Below are 18512 nucleotides of genomic sequence, written 5' to 3'. Positions count from 1 at the left end.
ACTTTCAGACGTGGTACTAAGTGGTTTAGTGGGGTTATGTTGGTGGTAAGGTGAACAGTTGGACTGGATGATTGTGGAGGTGCTTTCCAACCCTGGTGATTTCATGGTGTGTATAAGCCTGTTTCAGCTACCCTTCCATGCAATGTTTGCTCCTCTCTTTTGATGCATGGCAAATCAAAATCTTGACCTTGTCTTCCAGGCTCTGCAAACATCTCAACCTGTTTGCCCAACTTTGCCTTCCCTGTGCCCTCCACAGCTTCTTTTCCCACTCTATCAGTCTGATCTCTACACCTCTTTCTTCCCAGAGCTGGTTTTGCTGGTGTTCTCTGTGTGCATTTGGACACCCTCTAAAAATTTTGCTTTAGGCAATCACCCTCATCTTTTTCTCGACAGACTCAATGATCTACAGATGCCCCTTCACACCTCTGTGTTTCTAGGATTCTGTGATTCTATGATTCAAGTGCCTGTGGGCACCTATCCAGCTCTGTCTAGCATTCTGTCTTATAAAGTGTTCAGATTCAAAACAGAAATTTTGTCCCCAACTCCTTTCTTCTCTGTGTGCCTTGTTATTCCAACACTAGGATCTCCTTTTCTCTTACTAAGCTCTTCTGCTCTTGAGAGAAGCTGTGGACCTTCCTATACTCTGAGCAGAGGAAATTGAATGCAGCTGCCATCTTCTTTCTTGGTACTTCTGTCTGGTAACATCATGATTCAGCAGAGGAAATCATTCCTTTCTGTGTCTTTTCTCTGTCTGATTTGCATTTACTGTACATCATTGTCAAGGTGGAATTTATATGAATGTTAAGTGTTTCTCCAGCTGCCACAGGAGAAGTGAAGAGAAGTTTTGTGTGGAGTCTTTAGAGATGCTTTTCATGGAGTGGAACCTTTGAAGTGTTCTTTGAGAGGAGAAAGGTGTGCTCTTTTCTCCTATTATCTCATGTGAGATTTGTTTTTCTGTTGGAGAAAAAAGACAGTTTTACTCCCAGTTTGTAAGCAACGTGCTTGTTAGATGCCTTTATGACATTGTTTAACCTACTGACTCACATTGCTTTGTCTTGCATTCATTATTATGTGCTATCTAACACAGGTGGTTCATTTTCTCCTCTGAAATGCAAAGCCTTAATACAAGTCTTACAACCTATAGAACAAATTTTTTAACAACTAGAAGTTTCTCTTGGGAGCTAGGTACAAGCTCTAGCAGATAACGCTAGGATTAAGTCTGGGAACTTCTATTTAAAATATGAAAGATGGGGTTTATATCTCTGCATCTCTGAGTTCCTACATGTTTGGGACACTAATGCAGTATAAATGACAGCAAAGGAAAATCTAATTTATGCTTTTCTGAGGATGGCATCTTATGTAGTAGACTGCATTTCAGTCCAGAAGTTGTCCAGAACCGGTAAGCAAAGAACAAAAGTGGATAAATGGGCTGATTAGTCTATATGCATTGCTTCCTTTATTGCTATTGAGGCAATCATCTCTCAAACATAAAGCCATAGCTCTGCATAAGAATTTAGGACACAAAGTGAAGAGGCAAACCAGAATATATGGCATTGCACCTAACCTGATGCACTGCCCCACAGAACATTCCTGATACATTTCTTAGAGAAACCAGTGGAAATAATTTATGTACTAAAAAGCAGAATGTGCCCTGTTCTACTGGAGAAGCTAGGAACAGAAAGAAAAGACTCTATAGGTATTTTTTAATGTTCTTTTTGAATGAGGAAGAGTATTAAAAACCTATGAAGCAAACCTCCATAGTTGAGACTTTGTCCTTCTTTCTTATCTGTATTGCCATGAGACTTGCAATGAGGCATTCTCTAGAGCTTGTATGCCACTAGAGTAATTAGAGACTTGCATGGTTCCTAATTGTTTTCCTAGAGAGGATGTTCTCAATTTGTTTTCTCCATGTAATTTGGAAAAGAGTAGCAAAATAGAAACAGGGGTATTTAACACATTTATTAAAGCACATTGTTAAAGATTTGATGAAACTTTATTGGATAACCATTGAGCAAGCTAAAGAGAAAGAATATTTAAGACATCTCCAGCACTTCCTTAATTAAATACTGCCTGTTCTCTTTCAGTTTGGGGAATTTACAGAGATACATGCCATTAACTCCAGCGGTAATTGCACATCTGAATCCCTGGGGTTTATTTACAGAAGACGGGAAATTAGGGGTTCACAACACTGAACCACTTGTTCTCTGACTTAGATCCCTGGAGCCTCAGTACAAGAAAAGTGTCAGGTTCCCTGAACTTGAGTTCACATCCCTCACTTGAGTTCACACAAAGCACTGCGTAAGATTTGCTGATCCCAAAGAAAGCATGCAGAGGTGACTTAACATTCACCAGTTCAGTAGAGAGGTACTCAGTGTTGCCAGGGTTGGTGGGCTGGTCAATCTCAACCAAGTTCTTAGTACCAGTGGTGGCTTACCAGTATAGTGTCCATGCTGGGACTACTCCCAGCAGATACTGTTGGTGGCTGGCAGGCAAGTAGTCCAAGCCATCCCTTAGTACCATGGCCATACATATAAAACAACAGAGACAATAAAGCATTGCAGAACAAGATAAGCAAGGTCATACACAGAAAGCAAGGGGACTTGGTTACAGATACGGAGCAGCTTCTCACAAATGCATTTCTTCTACATGCAGAAATAGAGGCAGTTTACTCACGTTCCAAGCTAAATTGAGCCCTTTCTCATGGGCTAGTTACCCATTCATACATACCTGGGGGTATTGATTGATGCTTGGCTGAACATGAGCCCACAGTGTGCCCAGGTGGCCAAGAAGGCCAATGGCATCCTGGCTTGCATCAAAAACAGTGTTGCAAGCAGGAGCAGAGAGGTGATTGTTCCCCTATATTCAGCACTAGTGAGGCCGCACCTCGAGTACTGTGTCCAGTTTTGGGCCCCTCACTGCAAGAAAGACATTGAGGCCCTGGAACGTGTTCAAAGGAGGGCAACAAAGCTGGTGAGGGGTCTGGAACACAGGCCATATGAGGAGAGGCTGAAGGAGCTGGGAATGTTCAGCCTGGAGAAGAGGAGGCTCAGGGGAGACCTTATTGCTCTCTATAACTTCCTGAAGGGAGGTTGTAGTGAGCTGGGGGTCGGCCTCTTCTCTCGTGTCATTAGTGATAGGACCAGAGGGAATGGCTTCAAGCTACGGCAAGGGAGATTCAGGCTGGACATGAGGAAGTATTACTTTTCAGAAAGGGTGGTCAGGCACTGCAATGGATGCCCAGGGAGGTGGTGGAGTCACCGAGCCTGGGGGTGTTCCAGGAAAGGCTGGATGTTGTGCTGAGGGACATGGTTTAGTGGGAGCTATTGGGAATAGGTGAACGGTTGGACTGGATGATCTCTTAGGTCTTTTCCAACCTTGGTGATTCTATGATTCTATGATTCAGCTGTGGTCTGTATTTTTCCACACTACATCCAGTAATAACCATGATGATTCTTCACATTTCTAACTATGTACTACGTGATCAAAGCAATATGCAGGCATTGATTACAAGGAGAAAAGAAAAGTCAGCGTATTTCACTCAAGTGATTCCCAACCTTGGGATCATTAGCAAATGCCTGGAAGGATAAAGCACATCAGATTTTAACTCCCCAGGAGCTGAGGAACAAGCAGAAAGTTTGTGACTACCTTCATAGGTAAATTCAGTGTCTGTGGTAGACTTCGAGAGTTCATCTGGCCAGAAATCACATCTCCATTTCCTTTTGCAGTTCACACGTACAAAATCAGCGTGTTCACTGGAGATATCTATGGTGCTGGAACAGATGCTAACGTTTTCCTAAATATCTATGGAGATCTGGGGGATACTGGAGAGCGGAAACTCAGCAAATCTGAAACAAACTTCAACAAGTTTGAAAGAGGACAGGTACAAATGCAAGGGATTAATAACACTTGCTGTTTTGCAGTCTTTAACCTACAAAGTGCATGACTGTTCTACAGGCTGAATTTTCCTATGAGGGATAAATTGATTGATTCAATTTATTATGTTCATTACCCCTTAAAATACTTTGTATGGATTGACAGCTGTCTAATACAACTGATAAGCACTGCAGCAAATGGGTCGATGTTCCTTTGCAGTTGTTGGTAGAGACCAATTTTGAGCTTGACCCTCACAAACTGCCATGAATTATTAATTGCAGGCTTGAGAGCACACGAAACTTAAGAACTGTAATTTCCCTAGTCTCTGTGCAACTGGTTTGCACATATCTACTGCATATTATAATTTATCTTAGAGCATGATAAATTAATGGATCCTAAATGGGTGCCTGTATTTGCCAAAATAACTCGAGTGTTTTTTGGCAGTTGGTCCTCAAATCATGTTCACAGCTTCCTATGATGATACTCAGATATAATGATGGCAAAGACTGTAATATCTGGACAGTCTGTATAAATCTAAGTGCATTAGAAAAAAGTATCTTGCATATAGAAATAGGATGTAAAATTCCAGGTATTCAAAATTCTAACTGTGAAAGTGACATTTTGAGCAGCTGCCCTCATAGCAGAAGAGTGCCTCAAAAATATCCCCTGTACAGTTCTAATGCACCAAAATACTTCTACAGACCTCATAAATTTAATCAAACTTGTCTGAATTTAAACATGTATTATGCAGTGCAGGCTCCGTTTGCTTTTGCTTGGTAGATAATTTGTTGAGAGCTCATTAACAAAAGCCTCTGCTGTTGAACACCTTGCAGGAGGACACGTTTACGATACAGGCTGTGGACCTTGGCATTCTGTACAAGATCAAGATTCGCCATGACAATAGCATGTTCAGTCCTGACTGGTTCCTGGAAAAAGTGGAGATCCTGGATGAGACCACAGAGGAGTCGTTTGTGTTCCTCTGTGAACGCTGGCTCTCCAAAAAGAAAGAGGACAAGAAGATAGAACGTACGCTTTATGAGCAGGTACATGTACAGCTCACAGCTGTGATCCCAACTTAATTACTACCAGTAAAAATAAAATTGTTGAATATCTGACTGAAGTCCGCGATGATGTGATAAGGACCTTTGGTTTTATCTTGTCCAGACTGAATTTGTGACTTTCTGACAAGCACTCAAAGCATGGCCACTCTCAGCTTGGAATCACTAGCTCTGTAGTTTGCAGTGTCAATAGAAAGATCAAGGTCTGTAAGTGAAACTGTTCAGCTGAGAGTCAAACTGGCTTACTAATGTACAGTAGTGCATATTTTGCCACTGTTCTCCTTGCTGCATCCGTGAAGTAGACAACTTTCATGTCCTACTGTTCTAAGTCCTCAAGCAAAAACTTTGGGTCCTTCAACTTCATCCTTTGAGAATGAGCTTTATCATTTCAGCTCCTTCCACCGATGACAAATATCAAAAGTCTTCTGTTACCATTCTAAGCACAAAATGGCTTTTAGTGAAATGCCCTTTCTACTTTTATATTCTCTATTGCTTTATCAGGCTAATATGGCTAATTGGAATTCAAGGCTCATGCACCAATTCAAATTAGCAAACAAGATTAATAGACCTCTCTTGCTTCTATACAGTGAGGCATAATAAAGCAGCTAATTATAAGTCCATTTTATTTAAGGAGTCCACTTTGCAAAATATAGTGACATTTTAATTGAAAGCTACAACTAAAATTATCATCAATGAAATTGCACCAGACTAATCCGGAATGTAGCAGAATGGATGTGAGAAGAGTTACACCATGGATAAGTACTGCCATATGCCTCCTCATAAAACTGCAGCAGACAATGCTATGAATTCTTGTGGTCTCACTTGCCCCGTTGCTCATATTCCTTCATAATGAAGAAAAACTAATAACTTATTTTAAATTATGTGACCGTGTGGTAAGATGGCCACATTCATTGGCAAGTGACATTGTACACACCTGCAATAACTGCTCTAACACAATTGATATTTCATATCATTCCATTTTGTAGTACTCTCCCTCTCAGAGTCTTTAACCTACACTAGGTAATTTATTCTGACACCACAATGTGTGCCCTGATAAGCAAATCTGGCTCTGCTCCATCTGCCTGAATTTTCTCTAGTTACTGCTCACACAGGTAACAGAAAAAGAATCACGACACACCATTCAAGTCTATTAGGCCCTTTATATTTTCTTTTATTATAACACACATCTGTAACAATCTGTCAAGGTTACAACAATAAGGTAAATAAATGACCTGCAGTAAATTACAAGTCACATTTCTATGAGCTATGCTGAGCAAAATGCTACCTGGGGAGCTACAGGGCTTTCTCCTCACGTTGTCTTTAGAGGTACATAGGAACAACTGACAGCAGCGTGAGCACTGAACCACATTACCCTCCTGTACCTGCCTTTCTAATTAGAGTTACGATGGTGAACGGAGAAGCCTGAGTGAGTCCTCCGTCAGCCTGTCGAGTCTGGATAGCAGTGGAAACCCAAAGGAGAAAAAATCCCGCTTGGTCAAGTCGGCAGAAGAAGGATTATGTGAGTGAGCAACATGTTGGCTGAATGCATGCGTGTGTTTTCGTCTTTCGCTTGTTGGGAAGAAGCATTTGCCCTGGTGAAGGGCAAGAAGAGGCCAAACTAGCAAATGTCAGTTCTCCAAACTGCATGGTGCTTTGTACAGTGTGACCTTATCGTTAGGTAGGTGGTCATTCAAGGATATACTATTTTCTGTCATGGCTAAGGAGGAAGTTTTTCACACAGAGGGTGGTGACACACTGGAACAGGTTGCCCAAGGAGGCTGTGGATGCCCCATCCCTGAAGGCATTCAAGGCCAGGCTGGATGTGGCTCTGGGCAGCCTGGTCTGCTGGTTGGTGACCCTGAACACAGCAGGGGAGTTGAAAATAGATGAGCATTGTGGTCCTTTTCAACCAGGCTATTTTATGTTTCTGTGATTCTGTGGCTGAGGTAAAATGTTCAGGGGTCTTCTGTAGGCAACTACAACCCAAAATCACATCCCTTGTGCACCTCAAGGTATCTGAGTGGATCCACATCATCACATGTGGAAAAGCAGCTAATCATCATTTCCATAAGGCCTCCTGACGAAAAAAAAATACTGATCTGAAGATTCTCACTCACCCTTCCTACTCTTCCATCCATGACTTCACTCCATAAAGCACTTCAGAGCTGTGAGAAGGAATTATGCCCTCTGAACAGAGGGGGCTGACAGAGAGATGGGAGCAATTTATCTAAGTTTTGTGTAATTTTGTTTGAAGTATCCTTTAAAGTATGCAAAGGGAGGGCTGGAGGCAAGTCGCATTATCAACAAAAGAGCCTCCCTTGGATAATAAGAAGCTCTTTTCTGCATGATTCCTTAATATAGCTTTTGTTGCTGATATCAGCTCTTTTTTCCTCCTCCTTTATCTCTTCGACCTCCTCAAGATGGTGTTTCATGTAGCATATTAGATCTGAATTAACAAAGAAGGCTTTCAATATCTTGAGACCTTATTTGCCACGCTTAAGACATCTTTCCACTTCAGAATCAGACTAGTAGTGCCTCATCACCAGGGTGTTTGTGTAATAGGAATTTAAATGTAATTTGTTTTACAGCTCTGAAGCTTTTCTCCTTGCAATACAGAGCTGCATCACAGTGCTGTTGGGTGGGGAGGGGAGTGGAATACAGAGAGCTGAGCAAGAGTACAGAAAAGTCTCTGCTTTCAGAAAACTAGCTTTCAATAGGAAGGATAGGAAGAACTTGGTTATTTCTAGAATGGGAATTATCTTGTATCTGGACAGAGCAGGAAGGTCTGCAAATGTGGTTGCTCCAAGACAGGGATTACAGAAAATCTGTACTGAGATTTCTGCTGTAATAACTGATAGAAATGGTTGATGGATCTAAGGTAGAGCTTCATCACTGGGTTCTGGTTCTTGAGACAAAAATAAAGCCGAACACAAACGTCTGCATTGCAAGTTCTAAAAAATGAAAAATGCAGGACTGTACCTGTGGAGGCCAGATATGGTGCAAGAAGACTCATTTTGTTCTGCTGCCTCTGACAGGAGGTAGGAAAGTTGCTCAGGTTTTGCTTCTGTACTGTCTGTGAAGAAAGCCCAGCGGATCACTGTCAGTCAGCAGAATTCAACCTTTATGGAAAACTTCCCCAGTCCATTCTTCTTAGTTTTTTTTTGTTGTTCTTTTTTGTTTGGGTTTTTAATAATCTTATTGCAACGCATGGCTTTACCTCTGTGCCTTTATAACTTTGATTAACAACGTCCAAGTTCCAGCACATTGGCTTACCATCTAAATTGTACTTACAGTTTATTGTTATTCTCCATCATTTCTTCCTGCTTTAGATTAAGATTTTAGATGTGTTTTAAGAAGTAGCTGAGCATCAAATGAGTTGTAGTTACTGTCTCTGTGTTCTCTTAGCCCACGGTGAGTACAAAGCAATTAAACTTGCCTGAAACTTCTATGCTGAGCAAAGTACAAAACGATGTAGTTTAGCTTTGGAGTTTAAGATTTGCTTTTAAGCTTTATTACGTGGATCAAGGTAACTCTGGTGAATGATTACTGCATCTCAGCTGATGTTTGGTAGTTTGTTGTGATGTGATACAGGGCCTGTACATCCCAATCCTCCAAGTTGTGAAGCAGAATGCTGCACATTTTTTAACCCAACTGTAATCCGTGTGTCTTGGGGCAATTCTTTTGTAATCCCATACTGTGTGCTCAAACGAAAAATAAGTTATTCTCATGTTCCTTCTGATATTACTTCTGTGGTGAGACAATGGATAACATCTGCCTGGCTGGTATGCCATGTCATTTCACAAATAATGGGTAAAACATCAGCAGAGAACCTCCCACGAGCAGAGCTGGGATAGTTCCCATTGCCCCCATTGTGCAGGGGTGGTCCTTCTGCTCCGAGTCCTGGAGCTTGTCAGCACCTCCATTCCTGATGCAGTGACACAGCCTCATTAAGGAAATGCATCTTGAAGGAATGTTGGATAAGATGGGCTGTTTGAGCCAGACAGCCACTTCCTGAGCTGGAAAAAGAGCCAGCTGTTAATTAGTTGATTAGGGAAGTGGTGTTGGGAGTTGCCTGGGAAAGGGAGTGTCAGTCTGAGTAGCCTGGTTCTGACTCTCCCATGCTGAAGATGGGTGATTAGTACTGAGGTGATGTGAGGATGAAGCATGGGGAAAAGTCCTGTTGGTGGGGAAAGAACTCGTGCCTGGACTGGGAATCCTGCTTCATGCAAGGCTCTGGCTACATTCCTCATGGAACACAGCCCCTTACAAGGGGCACAGGTTCCCTTGAACAACCTAATCTCTGCAGAGGCACTTTAGGACATAAGGAGCAAAGAGAGAAGTTTGAGAGACCTGTGATGGGCTCCAGGCTCTTCCGTGATGGCTATTTTCCCCAGGTATTGCATTTCCTGGGTTGGAAGAAGTATGACTATGGAGTCCTAGAGAAAGGAGTCAGTGGAGGAGGGCCATACACACATTACAGATCGCTTTCACAGCTTTTAGAGGAAAGAACAGCAAGTGGTGGGATGTGGTTATTTCTCACAGTCTTCAAATTTAGCGTAGGTATTTCCAGTGCTTTGGCTCAAGGATGCAGCATCAGCTGGAAAAGTTGATCCTTCTGTGAAGCTTGTCAGAGGAATACAGGATGAAACCTGTACAAAAGAGGAAACATCTTGGAGATGATCTAAACAGGACTCCCTGACATTCCCATGAAATCTCTAGCCTGTTGCTTAAACCTTTTCTACTCCAATGGTAACTTTGTGAAAAATGCATCACAGATTATTATGCTGATGTGCACACTGAAATGTAAATTATACCATAAAAGGGAGAATGAGTTTCGCCGAATCATCAGTTCATTTTGTGCTGGTGCACAGATGCCTCAGACTGGGAGCTGAACAGAGCTTTGGGGCTTTGTTGAGCCCAGAAGTAAGTACAGATTTGCTTTGCCTGAGTTTGTGTCTTTCCTGGTATTGAACACATTCTGAACTTGCAGTAAGTTTCTAGTGCAACCTCCACCCAAAAATATTTTTAGCTTTCATAAGGCAAAATTAGATGTAAATCATAGATCATCTGAAAGCTAGCCAAGCTTGAATGAAGGTTTATGAACCCTCATTAAAAATGAAGAGGTGATGATGAGCCAGGCTGAGCTTTGAGTCGAAGCAATGCAAGTTTGGGAGCTAGGAGTCTTTTCAGAACGGCTTGGAGAGCCTTGCATAAATGTTCTGAGAAATCAAACAAGTATTCAGCATCTCATTCTGCACCATCCACTTGGCCTACCCAAATGAGCTTTTGGAAAGCACTTGAAAAGCAGTCTGGCACTTCCTCCCTTTTAACAGATGAACTGAAATTTTTTGAAAACAACAAGAAGTGGGAGGTGGGGGGGGGGGGGGGGGGGGGGGGGGGGAAAGAACAAGAAAAATAAAAGTTCCAAACCTTGGCCTGGAGATTTTTCCTTTAATCAATATTATTATGTAATGCATAAAACTGTGGGCTGAACTGCCTTTAATACAAAGAGTTTGGCTGGATTTGCAGAGGGATGCTGGAACCCTGAGATCACAGATCTCCTTGACATAAAGCAGAAGAGAGAACATTTGCAGTTGGACTGGGACATTCCAGCATTGATGGTTCACCTTGGAGTCAGTGTATATTTATTTGCCTTTTCTGAGTGGTGAGCGTGAGATCACTGTGGTCTAATGGCCTACTAAAGATTTAGGTGCTTGGACTCATTTTCAGGAGGGTCTCTCGGTGTAAATAAGATTTCAAGCCTTTTTGCTGTTCTGACAGCTACCGGGGAGAAATCTGTTTGGTGCTATGCCCATGTAACCTCCTTGGAGCCAGCAAGGAATGTAACCCTTGCAACACTCACTCTGAAATGTGTATGTGAATAGAGTTTTCCAGGGCAACTTGTTGCCCCATACAGCATGTCATTGTACCTAATGAAACTACCTTCTCTGGTAGGATGAAATCTCACGTATGCATGTATGTTTGGGGTGTTTCTGATGATTAAACCTCGGTTTAACCCTGCAGTAATCCCGTACCATATCACTGTCACGACGGGCATTGAGTACGACTCCAGCACCGACAGCCGAGTGTTCATCATCATCATGGGTCCTCAGAAAGTGCAGACTGAGAGGCTGTGGCTGGATCTCCCTGAAGGAAAAGATGAGTTTGCAGATGGCTCCGTGGAGAAATTCTCTGTTTGGGGCCTGGATGTTGGGGAAATCAAAAAAGTGGAGGTAATTTGTGTGGTGTGGACACGGGGGCACCTGGGACACACAGCCAAGGAAACAACAGATTCCGAGGCACTCAGTGAAGGAGAGGCACTGGGGTCTGCAATGAATGTAGGTGGGAAAGTGCTAATGCGATTACAATGATTACATGAGCTACCAGCCCTGAAAATAAGTATCTTTATATCTGGCAAATCTGAAGTGCTCAGGAGGTAGAAGATAATGTTGAAATAGAGGGAAGTCGTAGCATGTCACAGTTTAGTACCAACTCTGGCACTGTTTTTTCTTAGTCAAACCTTGTTGCTTGACAGCTGCACTGCAGGTTCCCAGGATGCAGCCTTCCGTCAGTCTTTTTCTGACTTAATTCCTACAGTACTTCCAGTTGGGTTTCATAAATTGCCTGCAGTGAGAAACACATCTTGTGTAATTTTCAAGCTAAACATGAAAATTGTTTTCAGAGCTTGGAGGACCCAGGCTTAGAGAAGACAATTAATCATTGCTCGTAAGTAACACGCACAAATAGATATCAGTGAAGGAGCCATTCTTTCTGCTGTGGCTCAGGGAGACAGAATTTGCATAGACTCTCCATCACTGAGCCAAAACCTTACATGAATCTTCCAGACAGTTGCTGTGTATCATTCACCTTTGATATGGCAGTTCCATCTCCTGAACACCTGCTCCAGACCCTGAGTCCAGAAACACAGAGCATCGTAAGATGTCATGAGCCCCTCTCCTCTCCTCTCCTCTCCTCTCCTCTCCTCTCCTCTCCTCTCCTCTCCTCTCCTCTCCTCTCCTCTCCTCTCCTCTCCTCTCCTCTCCTCTCCTCTCCTCTCCTCTCCTCTCCTCTCCTCTCCTCTCCTCTCCTCTCCTCTCCTCTCCTCTCCTCTCCTCTCCTCTCCTCTCCTCTCCTCTCCTCTCCTCTCCTCTCCTCTCCTCTCCTCTCCTCTCCTCTCCTCTCCTCTCCTCTCCTCTCCTCTCCTCTCCTCTCCTCTCCTCTCCTCTCCTCTCCTCTCCTCTCCTCTCCTCTCCTCTCCTCTCCTCTCCTCTCCTCTCCTCTCCTCTCCTCTCCTCTCCTCTCCTCTCCTCTCCTCTCCTCTCCTCTCTTCTCCTCTCCTCTCCTCTCCTCTCCTCTCCTCTCCTCACCCCAAAGCCAACCCCAGCCCCAGCCCTAACCCTAACCTTAACCCTAATCCTAACCCTAACCCTAACATCTTTTTAGATGTGTGTGCTTATGTATTCAAAAAGACAGGTGTGAAAGAGATACAAAGAGAGAAATCCCAATTAAAAATCTTTGCAGTTGTGCACCCTGTTGTAGCAGCTGATAGATTGAAGCAATCCAATTCTTTTTCATTCAGGCGATGGATTCTGGCATGCTGAGAAATGCCCATGCTACTTTTGAGTTCATTATCAAGACATTTTCTTAATTCACTCCAAGTGCGTGGTTATTATGGATGCTAAAGGCATTTTCTATCTGGCCATCTCTCATTCAAAGTTGGAAAGTGAAGCAACTATAGAAATTCTTTTCTAGACTGCATGCATGTGGAAGCAGCCTCATCAGCCCAGCTCAGACAGGCAGGAAAAAGCCTACATAATAGCTCTGTGTCAGAGAGGGGAGAGAGCTGTCTGGGGAAAACAATATGCTTGTAAGCAGATAGTGAGTGGAGAGAAGGAACAGAGAGTAGAAGATAGCAGTAGACACTTGGAAATAGAGGAAAGAAAAGGAAAATAAGTAATTTCACAAGGGTTACAAATGGGAGAGAAAACTTCGTAAATGGAATGCAGAGTTAGTAAAGCAGATGGCATCACTTTGAGGATGGATAGCACTCTTATGGACCCTTTCACCACTAACCTTGATTCCACCAGTCTGCTGCCTTGTTTCTTTTTCTATTTTCCCTTTTCAGTTTGTGACTCCCAGGCCTGTGGCTGGAGGTCACCTGCACCAGGTTCTGAGCTTTCCTTCCTGCAGTACCCTGTGCTTGGAAGGTCCCCTGTTCACTCACATCCCAGTGATGGCATCTCTGTGCCTGTATGCCTTGGTTGCCATGGAGCCATGTACTTTCCTTGTAGAAAATTGCAGTGTTCAGGGCCATTGCAGAAAATTGCTAGTTATCTACTTGGGGAGAGTGAGGAACAATTCATTCTCAGATTTGGCATTTGTCTGCTTCTGGAAGATGGCAAGAGGTTTCGAATGTGTTACCATGTGCAAATAGCTTAGCAGGGGGATTTTATTTTCCAGAAGCCCTCCATATAACCCAGGCAACAGACTAGCAGGATTGTAAGATCTGCAGCATGATGCCACTTTTAGACTGGCACCACTCTCCTGTGGCAAAAACTTGTGGAAGCAGAAACAGTGGAACATGAATGAATTCAAAAGGGTCCCATTTGTACCTGTCTTGTAAATTTACAGTTATAATATTTACTTCTTTAAAGGACATGCTGACATGAAAATGCACAATAGGAATTATTGGGTACACACACTTCACAGCGTGTTCTTAAAATCAGTTTTAGTAATTTCTTTTGATGAACAAAAGAATCTTTGTTCCTGGATTGCTGCAGCTGCAGAGAGATGCCTTCTAAAAAGTCCTGCTTTGAGCTATATGCTTTTAAACCAGTTCTAGTTCAGAGCCATTCAACCACAGGCACAAAGTAAAGCCAAGGAAACAGGATTGTTTAAAGTCCACTTCCCTGTTGAATACAGACCTGGTCCTGGAAAACCACGAGGTCTTCCTAATATTCCCAACACCTTACAAAATTAGCAGGAGAACCCATATTTTGGCACTTTTCCCTTCTGCCTGCCTTCGTTTTATTTTTCCCCTGATGTGTTTGTGAGCTGCTCAGTGCAAATGGTGCCTTAGCTGTGTTAGTCTGAAGTACCCATCAGTCCCTCAGACACACTAGGAATGAATTAAAAAGATTTTCAAAGCAGACTACGGCTTTGCCTGCCATGGAAATGCTGTCTCTCCAGCTTGTTCAGACTTCTCAAATTGTCTTTGTATTGATATGTACACTCAATCTATGCTACTGGTGGACACGGCCATGCTGACAGAGAGGGAATGGGAATGTGTTGTATTCCCATTCACCTCACACCCATGATATCTGAGAATTAATGCGTCCATTGTATACTTGAAATTTCCCTGGTGGTTAACTCTAATTTTCTGCAGCTGCATAGACATTAGTATAGTAATAATGTTCCTAATAGCAGTGATAGCTGAGACAGATAAAAAAAGATTACTCGTTTTGGGGGCAAAAAAAGACATGATCGATACATTACTCTAGATGAACTTGTTATAAAAAACTGTTTCCTGAGCAGCTCTAAGTATCACCATTTATTTTTTTTAATGAAAGCTAAAGACCTCATTTTCCCAGTAATGGCATAAACAACATTTTCTCTGAAAATAATGAGCTGTAGGTAGGTCTTTTATCCAGCCTTTCATGTACAGATAGTTCACTGGAGTGACTGAAAGAATTTCTCACAGCACCTAAGACGGATAATCATCCCTGTAAGTCTGCATGGAAGTAAGCACAAGTTTCCTGCATCCTGTAAGAGAGACACATGCAGAGCTTGTGAAGCTCCTGCCACTCTTACATGGTTTCCTGCTCTTCAGGATGGCATGGTCTGCCATTAAGCATGGAGGAAGTGGTCTTTGCAAATCAACTGGCAACAGCTTCTTCTGTTGGCTCCTCAATACAAACACAGAGGTTATATAATATAAGGAAATAGAAACAGCCTGATGCACATACTTAAATTAAGGAGCTGTGGATTTGTGAGGCAAGAATTCCTTGAATAATATGAATAATACATGCAGGTGTTTGTATAGATACATTTTCCATCTTGGCTGCGGAGCTTTGGATTGACACTTCTAAGCAACTGAAGGGTTTGGAAGGATGGAGAAATGCTCAGAGATCAGCAGTGGGTAGTGGTCAGTGGGGCAGTAAGGGGGTGGATGTGTTTTTGTGTAGGTTAGTGCACTCCACCTGCCTCATGGTCCCTTTGCTTACATTTGGGGATAGCATCATCCTCCCTGCCTTCATGAGAGGCAGGAGATGACCCAAGCTTCCCTGCCCAAATCAGCTAGCATGCACACTGATGCGTTGCCTGTTGAGCAGAAAGGGCACAGACGGTTTTGCAGCTCATCTCTTCTCCTGTGAAAGTGGTTTGCATGAAAGTGTACATAGTCAGTACTCATCAGAGACCAAAGATTGAAATTCACAGCCCTCCTCTAAGAAATTCCCAGTAACCAGCATGTGTTTTCTCTGTGACTCTCATAGGTGGGACACGACGGTGCCACCCCTGAAAGCTGCTGGCTGTTGGAAGAGCTCACCATTGTCGTGCCCACCAAAGGTGTCATGTACAACTTTGTCTGTAAATGCTGGCTGGCCAGAGACAAGGGTGATGGTCTCACCTCACGGATCCTCAACATTCTGGATGCGGACTGTGTCAACGTGGGCATCAAGGTAAGACCTCAGCTCATCCTGTACCTTCAACATGGAGCTGAGCTGGTATAGTCATGCACCAGCAGTCCTCATGCTTTGATTTCTGCTCGTGGTTTGAGATTTTTATTTGAAGAAGGGAATATTATAATCTCCACATCCTGTGGCCACATATCCACTTTTCTTACCTGAATTTGGAAAACATTAATTTGGTTAGAAAGTAATAATAATTGGAAGCTGATGAAACGTGTAGGCATTTGTAAGTTTGATCTTTCAAATGACTGGAAGTTTGAAGTGTTGAACAAACAATGTAAAAAATATACAGTATTTCCATTCAAATGTATGGAATTTGATGTGAGGTGTACCATGCCATATTTCAACCAGGTACAATTTGGAAAGCTGAGCTAAGTTGAATTCCGGGGTAAGATTTATAATAGAAATGCCAATCTGGATGAATGAGACAATAATACAATAATTAATGCCTGTATGTCAGTTTCGAATACCTATAGTTGTGTTTCTGTGTACAGTGAGGTTATGCTTTTGAAGGACATTAATTTTTCTTTGTGCTGCTCTTGATCCCCAAGCTAAATATTTTCTCCTGAAATAGTTTGTTCCCCAGATACACAAAACCATGCAAACATATCTAACAACTGCAAAGAGTTTAACAAATCAGAGCAGGTTTCAGCAGTAGAAATCCCCTAAGAGGGGAAATAAACTCCTTCAGATGAACACTAAGGTTGAAACATAATTGCTTCAAAACTTCCCTTTGGTTGCTTAACCTCCTGAATAAAGTTTGAAAACTTCTGTCAGTGATCTGACGATTTGTCTGTAGATTGAGATGGATGCTAATGAGGATTTTTGTTCTGCCTCCCTTTAAAAGCCTGGTGCTGAATATTTTTTTTCATAAGCATGCCACAAATAGACACATCTAAATAACATTTTTTTTCTGTGATGTTGGGCCAGAAACTTGCTGAAAGGTTTGAAGAAAATCAGGAGAGATGTTTGAGATATGAAATCAGAAGTGCACGTCCGACTTTCTGATCAGTCTCCTAGTAGAGGGGATTTGGGACTGCTCCCTCATATATCGATGTAGTTAGAAATTGAGTTACTACGTTTTCCTTCTTTTTTTTTTTCTTTTTTCTTTTAATAGAGTTCAAAGAAGACTAAAACCTTTATTAGCTTCAAGAAAATTCATGCTGTTTTATTTTGCTTTTGCTTGACTCTTGTACAGCCATATGTACCCATTTCAATTTAATTTTCTTCTTGGCTTGATATTTCTCCTTATTTTAAATTCATTATTTGCCTTCCCAAACATAGAGGAAATAGTATCCATCACAGTCATTAAAAACCCCTAATGTACTTGTAAAAGAGTTTTTCTTCTCCCACTTAGAGCAAATAAGATGCTCTACTATGATTTAAATGTGTGGATGAATAAAAGATAGACAAGATGCTGAAGTCTGAATGAACATAAAAAATAAATTCTTCTGTGATATTATTCCTTTGCATTATTGATTTATGTGGCATCTACAATTCAGGCCAATAAAACATGCATGACAGAACAGCGTTTGAAATACGTTCTGTTGGGGTTATTTCATTTTATTCATTCTCCTCTCAAATCCAGAGGTCTTGTTATCACAGGTACAGTCTTGGAAGCATCTAAGTGGCCCAGAAGTCTTAAAACCATTGACAGCTACTGGGATTTGCATGCTTTTGAAATATTTTATTCTGAATCTTATTATTAACACGTCAGGAGAAAAGAACAAAGTTAGGCTAATAAGGTGAAAATGATGCAGAGTAGTTTTCACAAATCAGCATAGCTTTAAAGTAGGAGATCTGGGAACGCTCTCAGTTGGATGCAGCACTGTGTCTCCTTGGGCAGCGAGGGAGCTGCCTTGTACCAAGTGCTTAGATGTGTAGACTTTAACTTTGTTAACTGTGTTGGATGAAATGTCACCCAGATGCACACACCAAGCACTTGGGAGAGACATTTTGCAGTTGATCCCCACGGTGCTCCAAGCTTGTGCTGATTAAATTGCATGTCCCTTCCTCTTGGAGTGTATGTAGGCTGAGAAAATCTGTTCCCCAAATGCTAGGTTATGTGAAGGGGAAGGTCCTGTAATAAGTTTCATTCTCTGTTTTTTACTTCCAAAAACTGTACTGTGAAGGAAATCCCAGAAGCCACATTATACCATTTCTTACAGAGAAGCAAAGCCTGGATAGCCTTTTGCCCAGGGTTTTGCATGGGTCGAGGGCAGATCTTTGAATGAGATCTCATTGTTTGAAACCTTCCACAGATCCTATACGAAGTCACAGTTGTGACTGGAGACATCGAAAGCGGCGGTACTGATGCTGGTATTTTCATGACTGTCTTTGGATCCAATGGGAGCACTGAGGAGATGCAGCTGGATAAAAATGGAGATAGGTACGGAAACTTTGTCAGTTTTGTTGCTGAGCAGTGGAGTGATAACATAGTCTAGCATCAAGTCAAGAAGTATTGGAGGCTTTGATCATACTTCTACTGAAACTCATTGATTTCACTGAACTTGAACTCAGGAGTCTTTTAAGAGTTATGCTATGTATTTAGCAGAGTGGAGAAAAAAGGTGCTCTGTATACCTGAGGAGATAATCCTGTGGCCGTTTGTAGGAGTATTTTTTAACCTCAGCAGCCTTAAGAGAGAAACACTGCAAGCAGAAAGATGAGTGGTGAAGTACTTCATCAACCCCAAGAGAAACTGTGCATGTTTCAGGAAAACCACAGGTGCAATTTCTGTAAAACACATCTTTTATGCAGAGTAAGTAATTTAATCTAAACATTATTTAATGGCTGAGATGGGAAACCATTAGTGATTGCATAATTAAGGAAAGACAAACCAATATGCCTGTGCCTGCTTTGTGAAGGTGCTGACTCCGATCCATCTGCTCCTCC

General features: G+C 42.2%; 1 protein-coding gene across 1 annotated transcript in view; it reads left to right on the top strand.

Moving 5' to 3' along the window:
* The window catches only part of LOXHD1 (lipoxygenase homology PLAT domains 1), a gene marked incomplete at both ends in the record, with an annotated part of 125288 nt that overhangs the window by 76166 nt on the left and 30610 nt on the right, over window positions 1-18512 (top strand). The window contains 6 exons of the mRNA XM_079548336.1: window positions 3726-3880; window positions 4707-4916; window positions 6330-6450; window positions 10956-11164; window positions 15425-15610; window positions 17881-18008. Of these exons, the coding sequence (XP_079404462.1) occupies window positions 3726-3880; window positions 4707-4916; window positions 6330-6450; window positions 10956-11164; window positions 15425-15610; window positions 17881-18008 (1009 nt within the window). The remainder of the gene's footprint in view (window positions 1-3725; window positions 3881-4706; window positions 4917-6329; window positions 6451-10955; window positions 11165-15424; window positions 15611-17880; window positions 18009-18512) is intronic.

The sequence above is a fragment of the Tetrao urogallus genome, assembly GCF_951394365.1.
Source record: "Tetrao urogallus genome assembly, chromosome: Z".
In the NCBI taxonomy this organism is placed as follows: domain Eukaryota; kingdom Metazoa; phylum Chordata; class Aves; order Galliformes; family Phasianidae; genus Tetrao; species Tetrao urogallus.
Note: the sequence above shows the minus strand (reverse complement) of the source record. Positions and strands in the feature narration are given on the sequence as shown.